We start from the raw sequence: 20,547 nt of genomic DNA, 5'->3' as shown, positions 1-20,547 counted from the left end.
TTCGGCGCAGTTCGCAGCTACTCGACTGACGTATGAAAGGACTTAGCGCCTTATACGTCCAGATCTTGAATTGAAAGCGTACAAAATACAGCTTGAGCAAGAACTGAAGCCGCTCGACCTTCCCAAGCGACATCGATTCGCTCTATGGGCTCTTGAAAAGTTCCAAGAAGATCCGACGTTTTTGAGGCTAATTTCTGGCTCAATGCGTACGTAAGCAAGCAAAATTGCCGCATTTGGAGAGGAGAGTAATCTGAAGAGATTCAAGAGCTGCCATTTCATCTTGAAAATGGTTTGGCGTGGTTTATGGGTTGGTGAATCACGTCAATATTTCTTCAAAATTATGATGGACTATTTGAGGCCTGAAATTGAAGCTCGTGATTTCGGCGACATTTGAGTTCATCAAGACGGCGCCATTTCCCACACATCGCATCAATCAATGGATTTATTTGAGAGAACACTTCGGTGAGCAAATATTTTCACGTTCTGTACCGATTGATTGACTAAGATCATGTGATATCACACCGTTAGACTTTTTCTGGTGATAATATGTAAAGTCTAAGATCTATGCACATCATCTCGCTTTGATTCAGGCCTTGAAGCAAATCATCACGCGTGTCATGCGCCAGTTAACAGTCGAAATGCTCGAACGAGTCTTCAAAAATTGGACTCAACAGATGGACCATCCAAGACGTTGCCGCGGCCAATATCTGAAAGACATAATCTTCGAAAACTAAATGTCAAAGATTGTTCTTTCGAATGATAATAAACATTTCCCATTAAATTTTAAATTTCTGTGTTTGTTTGTGATTGCTTGACTCAGTATGGATTGAGCACACGTCAAAGTTGGACACTGGAAAAGGGAAAATACCCCATATTCTAAAGTTTTTCTTCGATAAAGAATAACACGCATGCCTGGTGGCTGAAAATACATATGTAAATATAATTTTGGATTTCATCGACTAATTTTCGATAATTTTTATGTAAAAGATGCAATACGCTCTGGAAAGTCAATTACTGAAAATATCGACAAAATAATGCAAATCGTCATGTCAACCGTTCTTTAAGCAACGGCAATTTCGTTTATTCGGACCTGTCCTGAAAGCAATCGCCCAGAAGTGGCAGGTTTTATCCAACAGTATAGTGACCCACCAGATGCTCCGGGAGCATCAATACAGTCAAAAAAAAACCTAAAAAATTAGTAAAAATGTTACATACATAACTTTGCTTGAATAAATTTGCAATTCATTTTAATAAACCTTCTAAAAATTATGCATATTTCCTCCGCTCTCGCTCTCATAAAAATTCCAAAACGAACTTTCATCAAATAATCTATGCACCTACACTCATTGCTCAACGCTCATATAATTTTAATTTTCGCCATGGGAAATTTTTCGGAAGCTCATTAAATTGTTATGCCACATTTGACCTGATTCCAAACCACACAGTTACTTATATACATAATACTACATAGGTCTGCACGAGTTACGGCTCACCGCCACGGCAGTCTTCGGTTGAATCGTAAATCAAATAGTCTGCTATGTTGGGCACCACACCACACCGCACTGCAGCGCCACCTCATTTGATTTACCTATTCTGTTTGTTACCACCATTCATTTATACCGTTATGGCCACAGTATGTGCGCTCCCTGTCTGCTATTCACCAACCAATGCACATACATTACGTACATATTACGTTTTCATATCATGTGCTCCCCTCTCTAACATACACCGACCTATTCTAATTTCGTATTTCCAACCTAACCTAACTTTCAACGCTCCCTGCAGACTTCGCTCCACCCACTTGCTGCGGCTCCTACGTGCATTTGGCGCATGAACTTAGTTGAAATGGCATTATAATGTAGTTAAATTGAATGCAGGACCCAGTCCGGTTGTTATTTGATCATTTGTAATTGTAATTCCATTTCTATGAGCTCGTCGTACATGTGGAGGAGTATCGTCGTTTGCCATGTGGGTTATAGGAAGTATTTTTATATGTACACCACAGTTATTCATGTACTCTCTTTTATAACAGTAAATAGGTATGTGTGTCAGTCACTCGCTGTGTAAACATAATTATGTAAGTAACTGTAAACTGCTTTCCAATTACATTTAAAACTAAAAACAGCAGTATTTGTATTACTTGCTGATTAAATTGTATTCATTTTAAATTTACAAAGAATTATTAGCTTTTATGTAACTGTTTGATATGGTAGCAAGTGGGTCTTAATAAAGTAGTGGCTTTTTGTAATTTAATTTAAATATTGTGAGTGGTTGTAATGAAATTAATTTATTATAAGACGAAACCACATTCGTTTCTAAGGAGATTCTTTGAGAAATTTCCCTTTTTTTGCAACATTGCGCTAAAAAGTATGCATTTACAACTTTATGTTGCCTACATTTCAGCGCGGTGATATTATATTGAGTAGTCGAAAAAGTCTTTTCGCATTTCTAATCAAGCTTCAACTTATTTTTTTATACTTATAATAATAAATAAATAAACAAATACATATGTATGTATCATTATGAACATTCACTTTTTTGTCATTTTTCCGCTAGAGACATTATTCCATCAGTGTAAAGCTTTCATCGGTGTAGATCGAAATTTCGAAATTTCCAAAACGGAACTACACGAACTGATACAACATCGTCTCCGTAAACTTCACAAATTTCATTGGTGGCTTGCGCGGCATTCTTCCGTTTTTTATACAAAAATTTCAAAATATAGCGAATTTCTTCACACATTTTTGAATAGCTTAGAATAGTAACTTTTTTTCAACTTTCCTGAATTTAATTTTTTTATTGTCAAATGAAGCTTAAAATCTCACCTTTCCAACACTATATGGTATGACACAATGTGATTGGTAGCACTGGACATATACGACTGCAACGCTATCTATTGACAAAATACGAAAAGACTTTTTCGAATACCCAATATAATAATGCAGATTAATATCTGCACTCAACTGACACAAATATATTGTTATTTCAATTTGAGAACTATGTACTTACATATATAAAGTAATAGTTATGCATTTCTGGTAAAAACTTTGAAATCTGAAGGAAAACTGGAATTTTCTCGAAGATTTATTTGAGAAAAGGCTTAATATATTTTTAAAAAAACCGATTTTAATTTGCTATGTATATAATTAGTACACACCTAACTGTAGACATTTTTATTTCAATTTCAGTCTCAATAATGTTTCGGATAGTGAAAAAGCAGTTATGGAACAATAAACTGGTAAGATCGTTCAATATTACTTATACGAAAAATGTTCCGAAAATTATAAATTTACTCATATTCATATCAAGTTTAAATAAAAATGATTATTTAGGGAATAAGAGAAATTATTTTACTGGAAAAACATAATCCAAAGACTTAAGATCTTTACAACCTGGACGCCTAAAATAAGTTTTGTAATAACCTAAGTCTTTTTTTTTGAAATACTTTTTGATGAGATCTGATTTAATTTCAAACGAACTTCTTTTGCAAACAGCTTAGTAATTTAAAATAATATTTTAAGAGATATAGTATTTCATTCGATCCGTAATATTTTGGTTCAAGGTTCTGAACTTGACAGGTATTGCTTTCTCAAGAGAAAAGCCAACAAAGTCAGAGTATCTGACTACGACAGATGGATGATCATCTATACATCTTGAATCTGAACTTTTTTATATAGTTTACATACACCTAATTCCATTAAATTCCGACACGTTTATTTGTTTCAAAATTAATAAATTTTGTGGTTTTTTTCTATCCATTTCAAGATATGTATATTTAACATTAAATATAGCATATCAAAATATTTTTTTTTTTACACAAATAAAAAAAATTAAAGTTAAAGCTTAAAATGAGCATAATTTATATCAAAAAAGTTTACGTACACTTATGAATGTTTACATAAAACAAAAGTAATTACAATACTTTTAACGGTTTTTGGCCTACATTTTGTTGCTATTACTGTCCCTAGACATCGTTGTATGCTCCTCACTCAATTTCTAGAATTATTTCCGGATATTTTGACCCACTAAGTCCACGATCCAGCTTTTTGGCCTTATTTTGATGAAATTCGATGTTTTCGAATACGGTTTTCCAAAAAGTTCCAGATATTTTGAATAGGATTAATGTCTAGTGATTGCGGGACCTATGGAGTTATTTTTATTTCCATAACAACCATTCATGTACAAGATAAGACATGTATTTTGGGTCGGTATCCTGTTGGAAATTGGTTTTGCTGCTATGAACAGCCGATTTAAGCACACTTAAAATTTAAATTTTTGTCCTAAAATGTTCAGATACATATGCTTATCCATGTTTTCACTAATAAAGTCCAAATGTCCAACTCTAGATGCAACCATACACCCGCAAACCATAACATTACCCCCACAGTGCTCTACCATTGGCAATACATTTTGTCCTTGCGACTCTTCATTGATCTTTCTCCACACTTTTCGTGATCTATTCGAACCAAATTTATTAAATTTTGAATCGTCGGTGAACACAATGTTTTCCCAAAACCAATACGGTTTGTTTAAATATTGTTTAGCAAACGCCGACATTTTCTTTTTATTAACCTTATATATGTATGGCTTACGACGCGCGACTCGTCTATGATAACCAGCACTCTTCAACAAATTCCTTACTGTTTGGGGATTTATTTTTTTGTGTACATTTCAAAAATGTATAAGCATATGTATCTGAGCATTTTAAGAAAAAGATTTAAATTTTAAGTGTGCTTAAATCGGCTGTTAATAGCAGCCATTTCTATTTACCACAGGATAACGACCCAAAACACACAACTTATCTTGTACGTGAATGGTTGTTATGGAAATAAAAATAACTCCATAGGTCCCGCAATCGCTAGACATTAATCCTATTCAAAATATCTGGAACTTTTTGGAAAACCGTATTCGAAAACATCGAATTTCATCAAAATAAGGCCAAAAAGCTGGATCATGGACTTAATGGGTCAAAATATCCGGAAATAATACTAGAAATTGAGTGGAGAGCATACAACGATGTCTAGGGACACTAATAGCAACAAAATGTAGGCCAAAACCCGTTAAAAGTATTGTAATTACTTTTGATTTATATAAACAATCATAAGTGTACGTAAACTTTTTTGATATAAATTATGCTCATTTTAAGCTTTAACTTAAATTTTTTTTATTTGTGTAAAAAAAAAAAATATTTTGATATGCTATATTTAATGCTAAATATACATATCATGAAATGGATAGAAAAAAACCACAAAATTTATCCATTTTGAAACAAATAAACGTGTCGAAATTTAATAGAACTAGGTGTATGTAAACTTTATTGGTCCTATATTTGTAACTAACGGTACACATATTTGCTGTAGCAAATTAATTTCGCAAATAGCAAAAGGCAAAGTCAAAACCAAAACCAGTGTGGTTAGTAATTTCGGGCATCAAGTGGCACCAGTGTAATTTAGACGCCCCGCAGTGAAGCAACTACACAGTGCCAATAATGGTGAGGGAATTTCAACACATTGTTTTGTACTTTGACCTGCAATGCAATAACGGGGCACTCGGTCATATGTGAGTGCAACTGTAAGTGCTTCTGCATACAAATATAAGTCAGAGAAGCATACTTTCGAGCGCTTAGTTTGCAATCGCATCGTGTCTCCACACTATAGGAAAAAACAAATTGCTTTGCTACTCACCGACATTGCCTTCACCACGTGCCGCTGTATTTATCGACAACAACAACAGCAATTGCAACATCAACGTGACGCTTGTAGCCGGACGATGCAACCAATTAATTGTTGCTTGCAACGAGCAACGCCAGCTGCTGGTTGGCTGCTGTTGTTGCTGCTGCTGCCGCCGTTGCATCGTCGGCTCTTGCTGCTGCTGCTGCGGCAATTGCTGCCATTCTGCCCTGACTTGATGCTGCTCTATCGCTTGTTGTTGTTGCAGAGATTGTTCTTGTTCTTGATGGTCGTCTTGCAGTGTTGTTGATTGTGCTTGTTGTTGCTGTTGCTCTTGCTGTGGCCTAATACATTGTTGCCTTAATGAGTTGTGCTGTTCGCCTTGCTGCTGTTGCTGTTGTACATTGCATGCCATGATAATGGGCCCACCTACAAAAAAAGAAGACAAAGCGAAAATGAAATATTGAAAAAAATAAAGTTCTTGTAAAGATGAGTGTACGAGGGAGCATAGTTTCAATTATTAGTCTGCGTTGGCTACAAGTGCGGAAAATATGTGTGTTTTCGTAGCAGCATTTAAGCCTTTAGGTAGGATATAAAAGTGTCAGTAATTTGCTTTTTATGACACTTTCTTGCAAGTCATTGTTATGGCCACTGAGTTTCGTCTGCAAATTGCATGCCTTTTTGGAATATTAACCTGTTTAGTGCCAAAATACATACAAATGGTTATTGCGGGTTGACCTACAAACATACCTTTAAACATTTTTGAATGGCTCAAGACATTCCGAAACCATTTTTTTACTGATTAAAGCATACCAGTTTGCTTATATAAAAAAATGTACAGTATATGGGAAATACTCACATTATTCTAAAGTAATTAGAGAAATAATATCAGTTCGCAAAAAAATTTATTCCTTGGTTATTATGACACTTAAATAACAAATTTCATACAAATCAGTCGAGCCGTTGTCGAGTTCTTATGGGTAGCTAATTACTTGTTTGCTCTTCGAGAAATTTCAATTTAGGTATGCACAATTGGAAGAAACTTCACTGATGAAAGCAGACCAAAGAGCCTTATAGGCTTATACAAAAAATATATTTGAGATAATATTCACATTGCTCTAAAGTAATTAGAGAGATAACATCAGTTCGCAAAGAAATTTATTCCTGTGGTATTAAGACTTGTACATAACAAATTTTATACAAATCGGTCCAGCCATTGTCCAGTTCCTATGGGTAGCTAACGACCTGTTTGCTTTTCGAGAAATGCAAAATCATTTATTTTGTTTTGAATTTGAGTATGCACAATTGGTAGCAACTTCACTGATTAAAGCAGACCAAAGTGGCTTATATAAAAAAAAATATATTTGAGATAATATTCACATTGTTCTAAAGTAATGTCTTTCCATATCAGTTCGCAAAGAAATATATTCCTGTGGTATTAAGACACTTATATTACAAATTTTATACAAATCGGTCGAGCCGTTGTCGAGTTCTTATGGATGGCTAACAATCAGTTTGCTTTTCGAGAAATGCAAAATTATTATTTTTGTTTTGAATTTAAGTATACGCAATTGGTAGCAACAGAAATGTCAGTTTGTATCACTAAAATTTTCATGGAAAAACATTTTTTATTGATAAAATAGATTACAGTTTTTTCTAAGTTTCACACAAAACCTTAGCTTTTAAAATAGGAAAAAAAGATCTAATAACGGCTTTCATCAGGATTGCTTAGTTGAGCTGTATTTCGTCTGACTTAGCCGTTCCAATGACAATGAATCTTCATGTTACAAGTTGTGTGTAGAGAAGCTTCTTTTGTCAAAACTTATTTAATCAAAGGTCCGTTTACTTATTTGGAGTCCAGTTTTGTTGAGGTGCTCGTCATAAAAATACTGAATTTTAAAGTTTATGTAAATCATTTCTGGATACTTTTGCTTCATAAATATTATAAAGTGGAGGTTCCCTAAGTTGCACGATTGGTGTCGACGATTTAAACAGTTTTGTGGCAAAGAAATGAAGGTTATTTATATATAAGAAAAACAAGTTAGGTAACGGAAACTCTTATTCTTTGATAAAAGTCAGAGTTCAAACAAAGTCAGAAATATTTAAGATGGAACATCGACGAACGAAACGAAAAACAAATTTACCGACGGATCGGGTTTATTATAACAGAGCTGGTATATACCGCGAGCAAGAACAAAGTTACTTCATGGATCTCTTGAAATTCAAGACATGAGAGGAAACCATACTGAGCGGTATTGGTAGTCTCTTTGAGATACTTTGAGTTTGAGTTCTATAGAAATAAGTATTTCAAAACTTTCTCAAAGAAAATAATTAAAAATGTTCGTTGTAGCTCTCTCTTGTCATATGAGAGCAAGAACAAAGTTACTTCGTAGATCTCATAGAACTCAAGACATGAAAGGGTACAATACTGAGTTGGTTAAACAGTTGTTATTCCAGTTCTATTTGCCTACAACAATATGTATGTTCGATTTCCTTTCCAAGCACTTGCGTGTTTACGATTGCTAATGAAAGCTCGTTTTCCGAAATATTCTTATCGAAGGAAGCCTACAAACTCAGAGTGCACCTTTACGGGGCATCTCGACTGGATAAAATCTATGTCTTGCGAACTGTCAAATCTATTGCTATTGCCATTGCCAAATCTGTATGTGGGCATTTGTTATCATAAGATAATCATTTGCGCAAAGGCGTAGGGTAGGTAAGTTCGAGCTGATGTAGCGCACGTTTTGAGCTTTTGAACTCTTTAAATCTGTTATGTGGAAAATAAAAAAAAGGATAAAGATCCTTTTTTTACAAATGTATATTTCTGGGAAAAATTTCATATTTTTGGTCTACTATGTCATAATTGTGGCATTCATTTTATATACCAATTAAAATAATAAATTTAAACTGAGCAATGATATTTTGATTTTTGCTAGTATAAGTTTATTAAATTTAAATTTCGCTTATTCCCAACCCAATTTGCATAATTTTTCTATAAATTAACAATATTGAACTAAATATTAATTTTTTGAAAAAATATTATTTTGAAAATGTACTTTATTTTTTATAATATAACACAACCGTCTTAATACTCGCTCTTCTAATTTTCATATTACCGAAATGAAAATGCCGTCGGCATATGTGCAAATGGGATATGTTGCATCTTCGAAATTTTCATAGAAATGAAAACTGCGCTGTCAAACTGCTGAAGTGACAGCAGCTTAATTAGTTTGCGATATATTGTAAGATATAGTCTCCACAGGCAATAGGCACGGCAATACAGTTCGCAAGACATAGATTTTATCCTGTCGAGATGCCCCGTTATCTCACATATATCATAACTTCCGTTTGTTATAGACAACATACATACATACATATATATATATATATATTTATATGCTCGTATATGTATATGATATATATTTAGCCTTACGTCATTGTCGTACTCCATTTATTACCATATTCTACAGAGCCATCAACAACATTATTGGCTATTGTCGGCACATCTTCGTTGCTTTAACACTGTTGCCGGCGATAAATTCTCATTTAACACATTGTTGTTGTTATGATTTAACGGCCCGTTATTTGGCTCAACAATGTAAGTGATATGTAGGTGTGTGTGTATGTGGGCGGTCTTTGTTCGGACATCCGTTTTCGAGGGCATTCGGCCTTTCAACACCAACACGCGCATATTTACGTTTACAGAGGCTCTTGTTCATCGCATGTTTGTATGTGTGTGTATTGTATTTTTGCCAACACTCAACTGCTAACCGGAAATCTATTGGCGGATGTTGTGATGTTTTCAATGCGTCGCTGTGTCGACAATTTTGTGTAAGCAAAAGCAAAGCACAACAATAACACGCCTACGACCATCAGCGACAAGCGCTTGTTGTTGTTGTTGATATTTGCTTTTCTCCGACGAACTGTAAGGCATACGAGTGCTGTCCAAATAGTTTTGCTAAATCGCTTGCCGAACACACACAGAGTTCAATTCGATTTGACATTGCCAAATATACAGTTAGAAAGTATCCAAATAGTAGGCGGCTATAAACTAAGTTGTTTTAAATGTTTTTATGGCATTCTTTATTCCCCATAACCGAGTAAAGTTATGTCAAATTAAATGTGGGTTCAAGTTTTATGTTTGTACTTGGCTGCTGAAACTTTTTAAGACTTAAAGTAGTCGACATGTTGAGGTTGTGATTTTTGCTTTGGATAAGCTTTCGATTATTGACTTTATATATGAATAAAGACTTATCTTAACCGTTTTCTCTTCGAAATTTAAGAAAATTTTTGTTACGAGCCTTTTAGGTTAAGCTTTGAGGCTTTTCCAGGGATCTAACATTTCTCGCTGCCTGAAAGGCAATTCGGTTATTCTTTTGTGGAGCTGGAAAAGAAAAAATTCATAATAACTTTCTATACAAAAAACGCTATAGTGGATATTTCCGAAAAACGAGCTTCATTTGCAGTCGTCGACTCGCAAGAGTTTGGTTTAGAAAGTGGCGAATCGAGCATAAATAGTTTAAATGAAAAATATTGGTGTAGGCATGTAAAACTGGCACAACAACAGTTTAACCAGCTCAGAAATGGTACCCGCTCATGTCTAGAATTCCATGAGATCCATGATGTAACTTTGTTCTTGCTCTCATATGACAATTTCTTCTAAGATTACATCTTCCATAATGTAATGGAAGAAAGTGGAAATACGCCTGAAAGATTTTAACATCTCTTGTTGATTATAACTTTGAGTTCCTAAATGGAATTCTCAAAGCAACGTAAATGTTTTAATTAAAAAAAAATAAAATGAGCTTTGGTTCATAATTCTTGATGAGCTGATTCGTTTTAAGTGGGATATTACTTTACCAAATGAATATTTAACTTATCCCTATGAAACGGAAACTAACTGCCAAACAAGCAGCCCAAAAGTTCGCTTAAAAAAAAGAAAAATTTGTAAGCAAAATTCGATTCAGATACTCTAAATACCATCTATGGCGGTACACCGTTTGTTCCAATTTTTAATGTTTTCGATAGAATTTTGTGGTATGTTCTGTCTTTGCTGCATGATAGGAATCTGTTTTGGTGATTTCTTTTCAGCGCACTTTCTCTTGAGATTTTAGTAATATCAAAGCCAGATCTCTAGAATTCGTATGTAAGAAAGAAACTCGAACTTCACTTTTCTTCCACAGAACATTCGCATCCCAAAATTTTCGTGACCGATTTTTCCAATATATACATACATATATCTCATATCTTCATCGGCTTTATTTTCGGAACATTATTTCTGTTTAGTGTAACAAGGTATATCAAATTTGCCCCGAAGTATAACATCTCATAAAAAGAAATATCAGAGACTCTATAAAATACATATTCATTATGACAAAAAACATCAAAAAAAAACCACGCTAAAGCCGCTCAAGGGGGTGATGCTCATTATTTTTTCAATGTTCGTTGTTTCGTGCATCGTGAATTTGTTCCGGAAGGACAGACGGACCATATTGAAGCGTTTGCGTGAGAACATCCGTCGAAAACGGCCGAAATTCTCGAAGAACAATTCATGAATTTTACGCGATGATAATGCTCAGACAAAACTTAATAATTATCATTAGGAAAAGTGTTTCGAGGACAGGAAGAATCATGGGCATCAGTAAATTATATCGGTTAAGAATAACTTTGAAAGCGATAAAATAAATATTGATGAATAATTAAATATTTAGCGCTTTATTTATCTTCCTTTTACTTCTTTGTGACAATGTATCACATGTCCATTTGCTTACTTTTTGAGATATCGATCTGAAATGTCCTTATCTTTCCAAGAAGCTGCTCATTTGTCGATATTGGACCACTATAGCATATAGCTGCCATAAAAATTGAATGATCAAAACCAAGTTCATGGATGAAACCCTCTTTTATTTATGAAGGGTATTCCACCCAAGATGACATTTTTTTTCTGTTTTTTGTTTGTAACAAGTTCTTTGGTATCTGATATCAAACAAAAACTAAGAGAACAGTTTAGGGTTGATTTTCTCATCGGGTTTTCTTGTATTTCGAAAAAGTACGTAGAACCACGTTTCAATTTGAGGTTTGATAGGTTTGTGAAGGTTTGAAATGGCACAACCCTTGTACTCATCATTGATCTTCTGGTCTCATACAGAGCGTTTTTGGAGAGGTAGAAATGCGTACAATAACAACGGAAAGCATTTGCTTATTAATCTTATACGAGTTGCGTTTTATTCTAAGCTGGAAATAAGACTTTCTTGCATAAAAAAATATATCTAAAGCAGAATTAAGATTCCTTTACAATTTATTCAATGATTGATCAGGGTAGAACGCTATTTTCCAAAGTCATTAACATTATTTTTTTTTATCTAAACGAAATGCCAATAAGGAAAACTATATATAAATACAATGCATCAACTCGAAGTATGGCTAATTTTGAGCCATTTACAATTCGAAAAGTTTTCTTGAAGTTTCGTGCACTTTCTCGGATAGCGACAGCGAGGATTCGGCTATTCACTGCTTAATTTCCTAATCATTCTAGAGTGTTGATGTTTGAGGATAGTGCCTTTGTGGTTCTCATATAGAAGTTTAAAGACTTGAAAGTTCGCCTTCATAAACTTATGCTGAATGAAGATTGATATTTCATCTTCAGTGCGACCATCTGGACAGTATTCGCTGGTGCATTAACCAAACACATAAAATCCACCCAAGCACACAAAAATATTTATGTTTGTATATTAAAACATTCTAAACTCAGGCACTTAGCCCCACTTGTCCATGGCATCCATGGTTCATGCCAATAATTTCTTTCACAAAACATTATTTTCTTGCTGCTCCGCTGCGCAATTAGATGAAGTTGTACCAAACTTGTTATTGTTTTTGCTGTTACTATCTATTATTGTTATGGCATGCTGCATAGTTTTGTTGCAAGTTCATTAAATATAGTATGTACTTGTATGTATATGTTGGCATGTATGCACTGTAGTTCCAGCTATTGATGACGCAAGTTTGCCTTCCGGCTGCATTTGTGTTTGTTATTGCATAAATTTATTAACAATGGAAATTGCATTTATTGAGTCGCAAATATTGTGAACATGCAACAAAACTCAGCTACTCACTCGCCTCCTAACAACATTGTTGCAAACTTGGTTGCCGCACTTGCGTAATGCTCACGGTTATTTATTATATACACATGTATGGGTGCATGAGTACATGTGTGTGTGTGTGTTTGTATCAACTTTATTATTGCTGCATATTTTATGCAGATTTTTATGCACATATTTTTACTGGATGCGTTTGCTTTGTACTTTTCTTCGAGTGTCCATCAAGTTTATTAAATTTCATTTTCAATTTAATTTCCTCTCTTCACAATTTTCTTTGAAAATTATTCTATAATTCATCTAGACATCATCTTTTCTTTGAAGTTGTTTGTCTGGTTGCAATTTTCTTCATTTTTGTCATATTAAATTGTATTACCTACTGGCCTTCAGGTGCACAATGCCTATGTGAAGTGAATTAGTTGTTTAATTGTATTTTCTGTAAGGCCATTATTTTGTTTAATTTTTGTTAAGAGTTAAACCATGATGGAATTTTTTTATGGCATATCCATTTTGCAAATTTTTATGGTATAAGTGTCTTCTTTTTGTCCCAAAGTCCATCAAATACTTTAAATGTTGAAGTGATCAGTTATGTATAGGTAAACTTTAATGGATCTCCGACGTTCCTTGTGAGGTTTTTTCCTCACAGCAATGTTATTATTAAGTCATTAAACTACTTTCCCTGGGGAAATTTCACCCACACTGACATCACTTTTGTATTTTTCGAGGTAGTATTCCACATTTCTCTACCAGAGGCTTTAATGTCTTTACCTGTGTTCAGGTCCCGACCAAAGTAAACAGTCTATTTCGGTCTGTTTGTCAATGTATTCATTTGAAAAACGTGTGTTCAGCGTCGTCCTAGATTTCGTTGTGTATATACATACATGTCGGCTCTTCTACTTTTCCTTTTTTATGTAGATATTTTCTAAAATAAACGTGGATGGCTATGTGGTGTAATAAACAACCTCGCCATGTTTTCTGCTTCACCACTGTTTTATATTTTTGATCAGCCTATCGTACATCTACCATGACGTCCCTGCTACCAACGAGTTTGCCATAGCTACAAGGTATCATTTTTTATTTCTTCTTTTGTGGTGATGACATTTGTTCCTAGTTTCTTCAACGTCCGCATTTTATTTCTTTCAAATGCTAGTAAGTGGATTCCGCTTATTACCGTTACAGCTCCGCCTAAAACTGTGCGCTTTGCGGGTACTACCCTTTGTTGTGCGATAGACTTCTTCAGGGTTTTTACGTCTATTATTTTTTCTCCATTATTCTACTCATAACTCTGCTCCGTAGAGAAGCACATTTGAAGTTGCCGACATTAGAAGCTTCCATTTCTCCTGTGTCGGTCCTGCTATATTTTAAGACTCTTTTTTTCGCAGCGTGGATGATTTGTGCCCAGGCCTATCGGCCGTCCCAAGACGTGGAATTATCTGCTCACCAATGTGTACCATTGAAACCAAATGTCGCCGAGATCACGAGCTTCCATTTCAGGCATCAAATAGTCGGTTATTATGTCGCGATAACGGTTGCCATTGACGTTTACGTTCTCAACGTCATCATTTTTGAAGAAATATGGACTGATGATTCCACCGGCCCACAAACCACACCAAATCGTGTTTTTATCTGGATGAAATGGCAGCTCTTGAATCTCATTAGGTCGCTCTTCGTCCCAAATGCGGAAATTTTGTTTGTTTACATACCCACTGAGCCAGACATGGGCCTCATCGCTGAACAAAATTTGGCTCGAAAACATCGGATCTTCTTGGCACTTTTCAGGAGCCCATTCAATAATGAATACTGGGTCTCAAGAGGGGTTGATAAATTATACACATCAATAAGGGTAGTGAAAGGTTGGGGCTATAATCTCAAGGCAAAAGTTATGTTATCTTGTGAACGATTTTGCTATTTGATATCATTCTTAGTTCTGCACTTCTCCAAACATTCTACTTGGCTTTAGATTTCTAAAAATAAAAGAAGCTATTTGTAAAAAACGGTATTTTCTTGGTGAGCACACACTCCACTAAACTACTTGACGCTATTCCACTATATAAGAGTCATCGCTTTAAAGTCTTTTCACTTGCTGCAAGTGAAATTTCGTGCTCATAAATTGCATTAAAACCCAATAAAAGTATTATGGCAATTTGTTGCAATGCGCCACGCTGCCATGGTGTCTTATAGCAGTTAGTTAGAAATTTGCGAAGCGAAAATCCATTTCCGCCCCACAAGCGCTGCAGGCGCACTTACTGCGCGCTGCCTGCGAACTAAAGCGGATTAAGCAGCAAGTATGCGGCGCTAAATTTTCATGCTTCTTATTAAATTCTTTAGTTTTTTTTGTTGGATTTTTCGCTAAGTCGTTTAAGCTGCGCTGGCGCTCTGCTAGCAGCTACAACAAATCAGCTGCGTAAATCTTTGCGCAAATCTATACTCGCACATGTAAAACTATTAAAAGCACATTTGTTTGTTTTTAACTTTTACGATGGCGCATGGTTGATGCGAAAAGCACTTTTATGATTAGCAAAGCGCTTGAGAATGTAGATTTGTATGTGTGTGTGTTTATAATTCTAAGTACACGCTGACGTTTGGCGGCATAGCGACTTTGTTAGCGAAGAGTGTGTGTAAAAATTTCAATTTGAGTTAGTGCATTTATTATGCAAATGAATGAAGGCAGAGGGAAACAGATATTTTTAGACTATCAATATATATTTTTTATATATAAATTACATATTATATTATTTTGTAATTAAATCAAATTATTTTTTTTTTAATTTTCTCCCTTCTAATAACATCAAAATAAATATTGTTATTATTTCAGTCAACATTTAAGTTTAGAATTTACAATAAATAATTAATTCCCACACTTTTACACCTGCAAACAATTACATACAAAATTTTACATTTACATATATACCCAATATCTAATTCAAAATAAATTACTAAAATAATAAATGCATTAATTTATGCACACGCACACACACACGCGCCGGCTTTAGAGCATACGCAACTTGTTAATTCTCGCACATTATAAATCAGTAATCGAAAATATGCAAATAAACAAATATTTGCCAACACTGGCAACTAAACCGTTACACCATTCGTATTCAAGCGTAATGGTTTAGTGTGTGTGAGCAAATGTGTTTAATGTTTGTGTTAGTTTAAAATTCACTATAATCAAAGTTAATGCCGACATCGATAATTTGCTGTTGCAGCGAATAAACATCACTCAGTGCATGTTCGTAATTTCCCGATAAAAAAGTATTAGACACGTGCGTTCGTGAACTTATAAAGCTGAAAAAAGAAATTACATTAACTACGGCTGCACCAAAGTTATAATACCCTTCACGGATGCATTTCTTATAACATAAAAAGGTATAAATCTAATATTGATTTCGTTTGATTAGTTTGTATAACAGCTATACGTTTAAGAGTCGCAGGTCCTTGCCCCGAGTGATAGAGATGACTAATATGGTCAAATATCTTGGTCTGACACTAGATTCCACGCTGCGGTGGAAACAGCATGCTGAACTGCCCATGGGTCAAAGCTACTAAAGCACAAATGGTGTGCAATCTATTAGTTAGTAAAAAACTGTGGCTGCAAGCCAGGGGGTTGCACACCATGATCATGCTCTCGAGCTATTGCTTTGGAATAGTACAATATCCATACCTATGGATAGGTTTTCGAGCATATTCCAAGCAAGGGTTTTTTCTATAAGCTCAACGCTGAAACAGTCTATCATATCGTAACAAAGTGCACCTTATCTGGCTGCCCGGTCACAAAGGCATAGCCGGGAATGGGCTGGCTGATGAGCTCGCCTGCTCCGCATGGTAGGATCTGAACCTTTTATTGCGAAGGAGTGGGTAGGGAGAGGTTTTGGCAACAATTTCAAGGCATGCGCCATGCCAAGGTGCTAAGGAACCAGTTCTGCGACTTGGAGCCAGAAACTTCAGAACACCTGCTCCCTTGTTTCCAAATTGGAATTTATCAATATGCTGGGACGCTGTGACACAGGAGAAGGCATAATAGACCTTACTTCGCAATCCTCAGTTATTTATCTATCTATCTATCTATGGCTACTTATACGCTTGGTTGATTGTATTGAAACAATTTGTGCAGAGATTACAGTATTTTCTTGTAAAACAAACTCTGCCAAATAAAAAGTTTTCCATACAAAGATTTGATTTTGATCGAGAACTTTGTATGACAGTTATATCCAAGCAATCCGATCTGAATATTATAATTTCTTCGAAAATTATAAAACTAGGGGTTGAAAAATAATCCAATCCACATTTCGCGAAGATATCTTTTGTAATAAATTTTTCCTTGGAAGGACTTGGTTTTGATGGCTTAGTTTATATGTAGTGATCCCATGTCGGCGGTTCCGACATATGAGAGGTTTCTTGAGGAGAAAAGAACGTGTGTTATATTTCAGATTGATATCTTTGACTTGTTCACGTAAACGGCTAGTTAGGAAGGTAGGTAAGAGTGTAGTCCCGTCGCGCTAATGGCGCTATTTTGATAAACTAGCTATTCGTAAAACTTTTAAATATAGCTATCTGGATTTTATGTTGTGTTCAAACTATTTGGTACCCTACATAAAACCACCTATCCCTACATTCATCTTTTGGTATCAGATGGATCCCACAGTCCTACGTTGGGATTGTGATATCAGAGCGGAAGTGTAGTCTTTAATTATTTTATTGTCGTATATCTTAATTTTCGGGATATCTCCTTCGTTATCATGCTTTTATTTTTAGACTTTCACCTTTTTTTAATTTTTTATCTTTCTGTCTCTTTATTCTTCTTAGAGGTATGGTATTTTCTCCTCCTCAGATTTGTCTAGAGTGGCTCCTGAATTCGCCATCTCGTCGACCTTTTCGTTGTCGAAAATGCTTCTTTTGCCGGGAACTCAAATTATGGCCAAGTGAGGTTGACCTGTAGTTATTGAGTAAACCTCCACTTGCCTTATATGTGTGCTTTCGCTTGGAAGATGCAAGCTGAGTTTAGTAGACTCATGGAGAGAGAGAGATCAAGATCCCTGTAAAATATCTCCGTCTCTACTCCGAAATCCATTGTACAACCTTCGGTATATATATTGAGTCTCCTCTTCTACTAAGCATTTTCTCCATTCCCGTCGAGACGTTATTCTCACCAGGAAGTCACTATTCAAAATCAACCACAGATTTTCTGCTCACAATAAGCAAGCTTCACAAGGTTGCATTTTCAGTTAAAATCAATTTATTGTTCATTAAACATTAATATGGCCGTGATATACCTTCAATTTCTCATTAAGGAGTAGGCAACCGCATTTTCCGAAAGAGGTCGCACAGGTTCTGTCATCTCAACCAAAAACAAAACAATTTTGAGCTTTTTTTAATTTTGGATACATAAAATGGTCGATGTTCTTTATGAAAGCGAGCTCATAAAGTGCTGATGTCCTCTTGGTTACTTTCTTCGAAATGGGTAATCGTTTCTGAGTTTGTATGTGGAATGAGGACTTCCTGATTACCGCTTGAAGCGTAATTATTTCTATCTAGTCATGGACGATGATTTCAAGAATATCACTTTATATAACTTTAACTTTTTTGGTGTGAGATATTCTACAGAGTCTTTAAATTATAAGTGATGACAACGTACGCAATTTTATCATAATTTAAGTTTAATATTACTGTAATAAATCTAGTTTTTATTACTTTTCCGCATAAATTTAAAGTCAACAATTTTTTGAAAACGCTTCACTTCACTTTCGCCTGCCACACCGATAAAGTACAGTGTTTTAATTTATTAACCATTATTTCCGTTTAAGTGTAATGAAGTGAAGCGTACAAATTATGCTCTTTCGCGCAACATTTTAATAACATCAAATTAAAATGTTGCATTTAATGGGGGAGGCACAGGAAATCGCGAAATGTGGATGAAGAAACGCCGGAAAATGCGTAGGAAGCGGACAAGCATGAAATACGTACGAAAGAGGCCGTGTGAGAATGTGTCTGCATTAATAAATGAACATTAAGGGTGGGCAGGATATTATAGCGGGTGCTTTGATAAGAATAAATGGTGTTATCTAATTATAAATTGTACAAAAACTGTACGATTCAAAAAGTTATTGTGTTTGAAAGACAAACAATACTGCAGAAGATTGTTTGAAGATAATTTTAAAACGTAAGAGAATCGTTTTATAATATACGTAGACCACGTAGCCTTAAGTCTGCCGACAACTTCCGGAGCTTTAAAAATGCATTTAATGAGTTCAAAAATATTCCAGATTGCTTAAGATTTTTAATAGAAATATTATTCGAGTTTCGAACAACATTCTAGATGATTCTAACAATTTAAGTTAGTATATATAGAATAGGTAGGATTGGTATTGTTAGAATATCATACACAATTGTTAGGATTCCATTTTACTCTTCCATCCGCAACGTCTTTAAAAAAAGTTACGGATTTTTTGATCAAGCATATAGTGATCTCATCTTTTTCTACTTTGCTTGTACTAAGGTAAACTAAGGTAAGCTCTCTTAAAACAGTTTGCGATTCTACTGCATGGTGTCTAAACTCTGAACTCATCGAATTCATTGTAACGGGGTTTTCAATAAGAGCGCTACAAAAGTAAAAATGTCAACGAAATTCTTTATTCCTGTGAAAGTACATTCGATGCCATTATGTATGGAACTCGATTACTTCTGCATGGCCACCACGGGCTCGCTTGCCAGAAGTCCAGGCGCTGAACCCAATTTTCGACGGTTTTGAAGCAAAAATCTACCGATACTGCTGCAATTTAACGTTTGATGTTCGTACGAAGTTCATCAATCGCCGCTGGCTTATTGGCATAGACCATGGACTTGACATAGCCCCACACGAAATAGTCTAACGGTGTCAAATTGCACGACCGAGGCGACCAATTGACTGGGCAATTTCGTGAGATAGCACGTTCACCAAACTAGGTTTTCAATAAATCGATTGTGACATTAGATATGTGGCTTGTGACCTCGTCCTGTAGGAACCACATGTTCAAATCCACTTCATCCAATTCGGGCCAAAAGTATTCAGTTATCATTGAGCGGTAACGATTCCCATTCTCTCACCAGAAATGAGCGCCAACGGTTCATAATCGATGGAGATGATTTTTCGATGAAAATCCAGATCATTTTGTTGTTGCTCAGAATTTTTCGAACATACGACGATTCTGGTTGTACGAACATACGACGATAAGAATTTCAGTTCTTGCTTCGTAAATTTGATCTTGTAAATGATATAGGCCAAGATCTTTCGCCACAAAACGTCAAAGAAGATGCCCAACGCTTGAGAACGACGTGTGAGAGACTAATTTGGGTCTTCCTCAAATGATGCGCTAGCGGCAGCAATATTCTGGACACCACGATCACTTCTATGTCCCACTGGCACGACGACATTTTGTACTGTGCCTGCGGATTCAAATTTTTGCATTAGACGTTTAATTGTTGATCTGGCAGGGACGATTATGACGACCATAAATTGGACGTAGCGCTCTTAAAGTTGAGGCCACTGACTCCGAATTTCGGTAGTAAATTTTAATAATTTCGACTCGATGTTGGATCGTATTTCTTTCCATAATGAAATTGCAAACCTTACTGAAGAGAAATGTCAAAAGAGCGGAGAAAAATATGGTGTCGTTTGCTGTCCCTATCGTTTTACTTTTGTAGCGTCCATATTGAAAAACCCGTTACTAGTAGCCAGAGAAACGAAAAAATACACCAAAAAAGTGTTTTCTCAGTACAAACAAGCGAACCTTTTCATTTTCGTATAA

General features: G+C 35.3%; 1 protein-coding gene and 1 long non-coding RNA gene across 8 annotated transcripts in view; one reads left to right on the top strand and one right to left on the bottom strand.

Annotated features, from left to right (window-relative positions):
* The window catches only part of LOC126752951 (uncharacterized), a 241,550-nt gene that overhangs the window by 140,361 nt on the left and 80,642 nt on the right, over positions 1 to 20,547 (top strand). For 4 of the 5 annotated variants that reach the window (XR_007666070.1, XR_007666067.1, XR_007666069.1 and 1 more), the window contains one exon: positions 3,189 to 3,238. The exons of the other annotated variant lie outside the window; for it this stretch is intronic. This is a non-coding gene — a long non-coding RNA (uncharacterized LOC126752951). The remainder of the gene's footprint in view (positions 1 to 3,188; positions 3,239 to 20,547) is intronic. 5 annotated transcript variants of the gene reach the window in all.
* The window catches only part of LOC126752944 (receptor-type tyrosine-protein phosphatase N2), a 173,062-nt gene that overhangs the window by 94,920 nt on the left and 57,595 nt on the right, over positions 1 to 20,547 (bottom strand). For all 3 annotated transcript variants that reach the window (XR_007666065.1, XM_050463994.1, XM_050463993.1), the window contains exon 2: positions 5,685 to 6,098. Coding sequence is in view for 2 of the 3 variants with exons in the window: in XM_050463993.1 (XP_050319950.1) it covers positions 5,685 to 6,098 (414 nt within the window). In the remaining variant the exon portion in view is untranslated. The remainder of the gene's footprint in view (positions 1 to 5,684; positions 6,099 to 20,547) is intronic.

Source organism: Bactrocera neohumeralis, chromosome 3 (genome assembly GCF_024586455.1).
Source record: "Bactrocera neohumeralis isolate Rockhampton chromosome 3, APGP_CSIRO_Bneo_wtdbg2-racon-allhic-juicebox.fasta_v2, whole genome shotgun sequence".
NCBI lineage: Eukaryota > Metazoa > Arthropoda > Insecta > Diptera > Tephritidae > Bactrocera > Bactrocera neohumeralis.
This window is presented reverse-complemented; position numbering and strand designations above follow the sequence as displayed.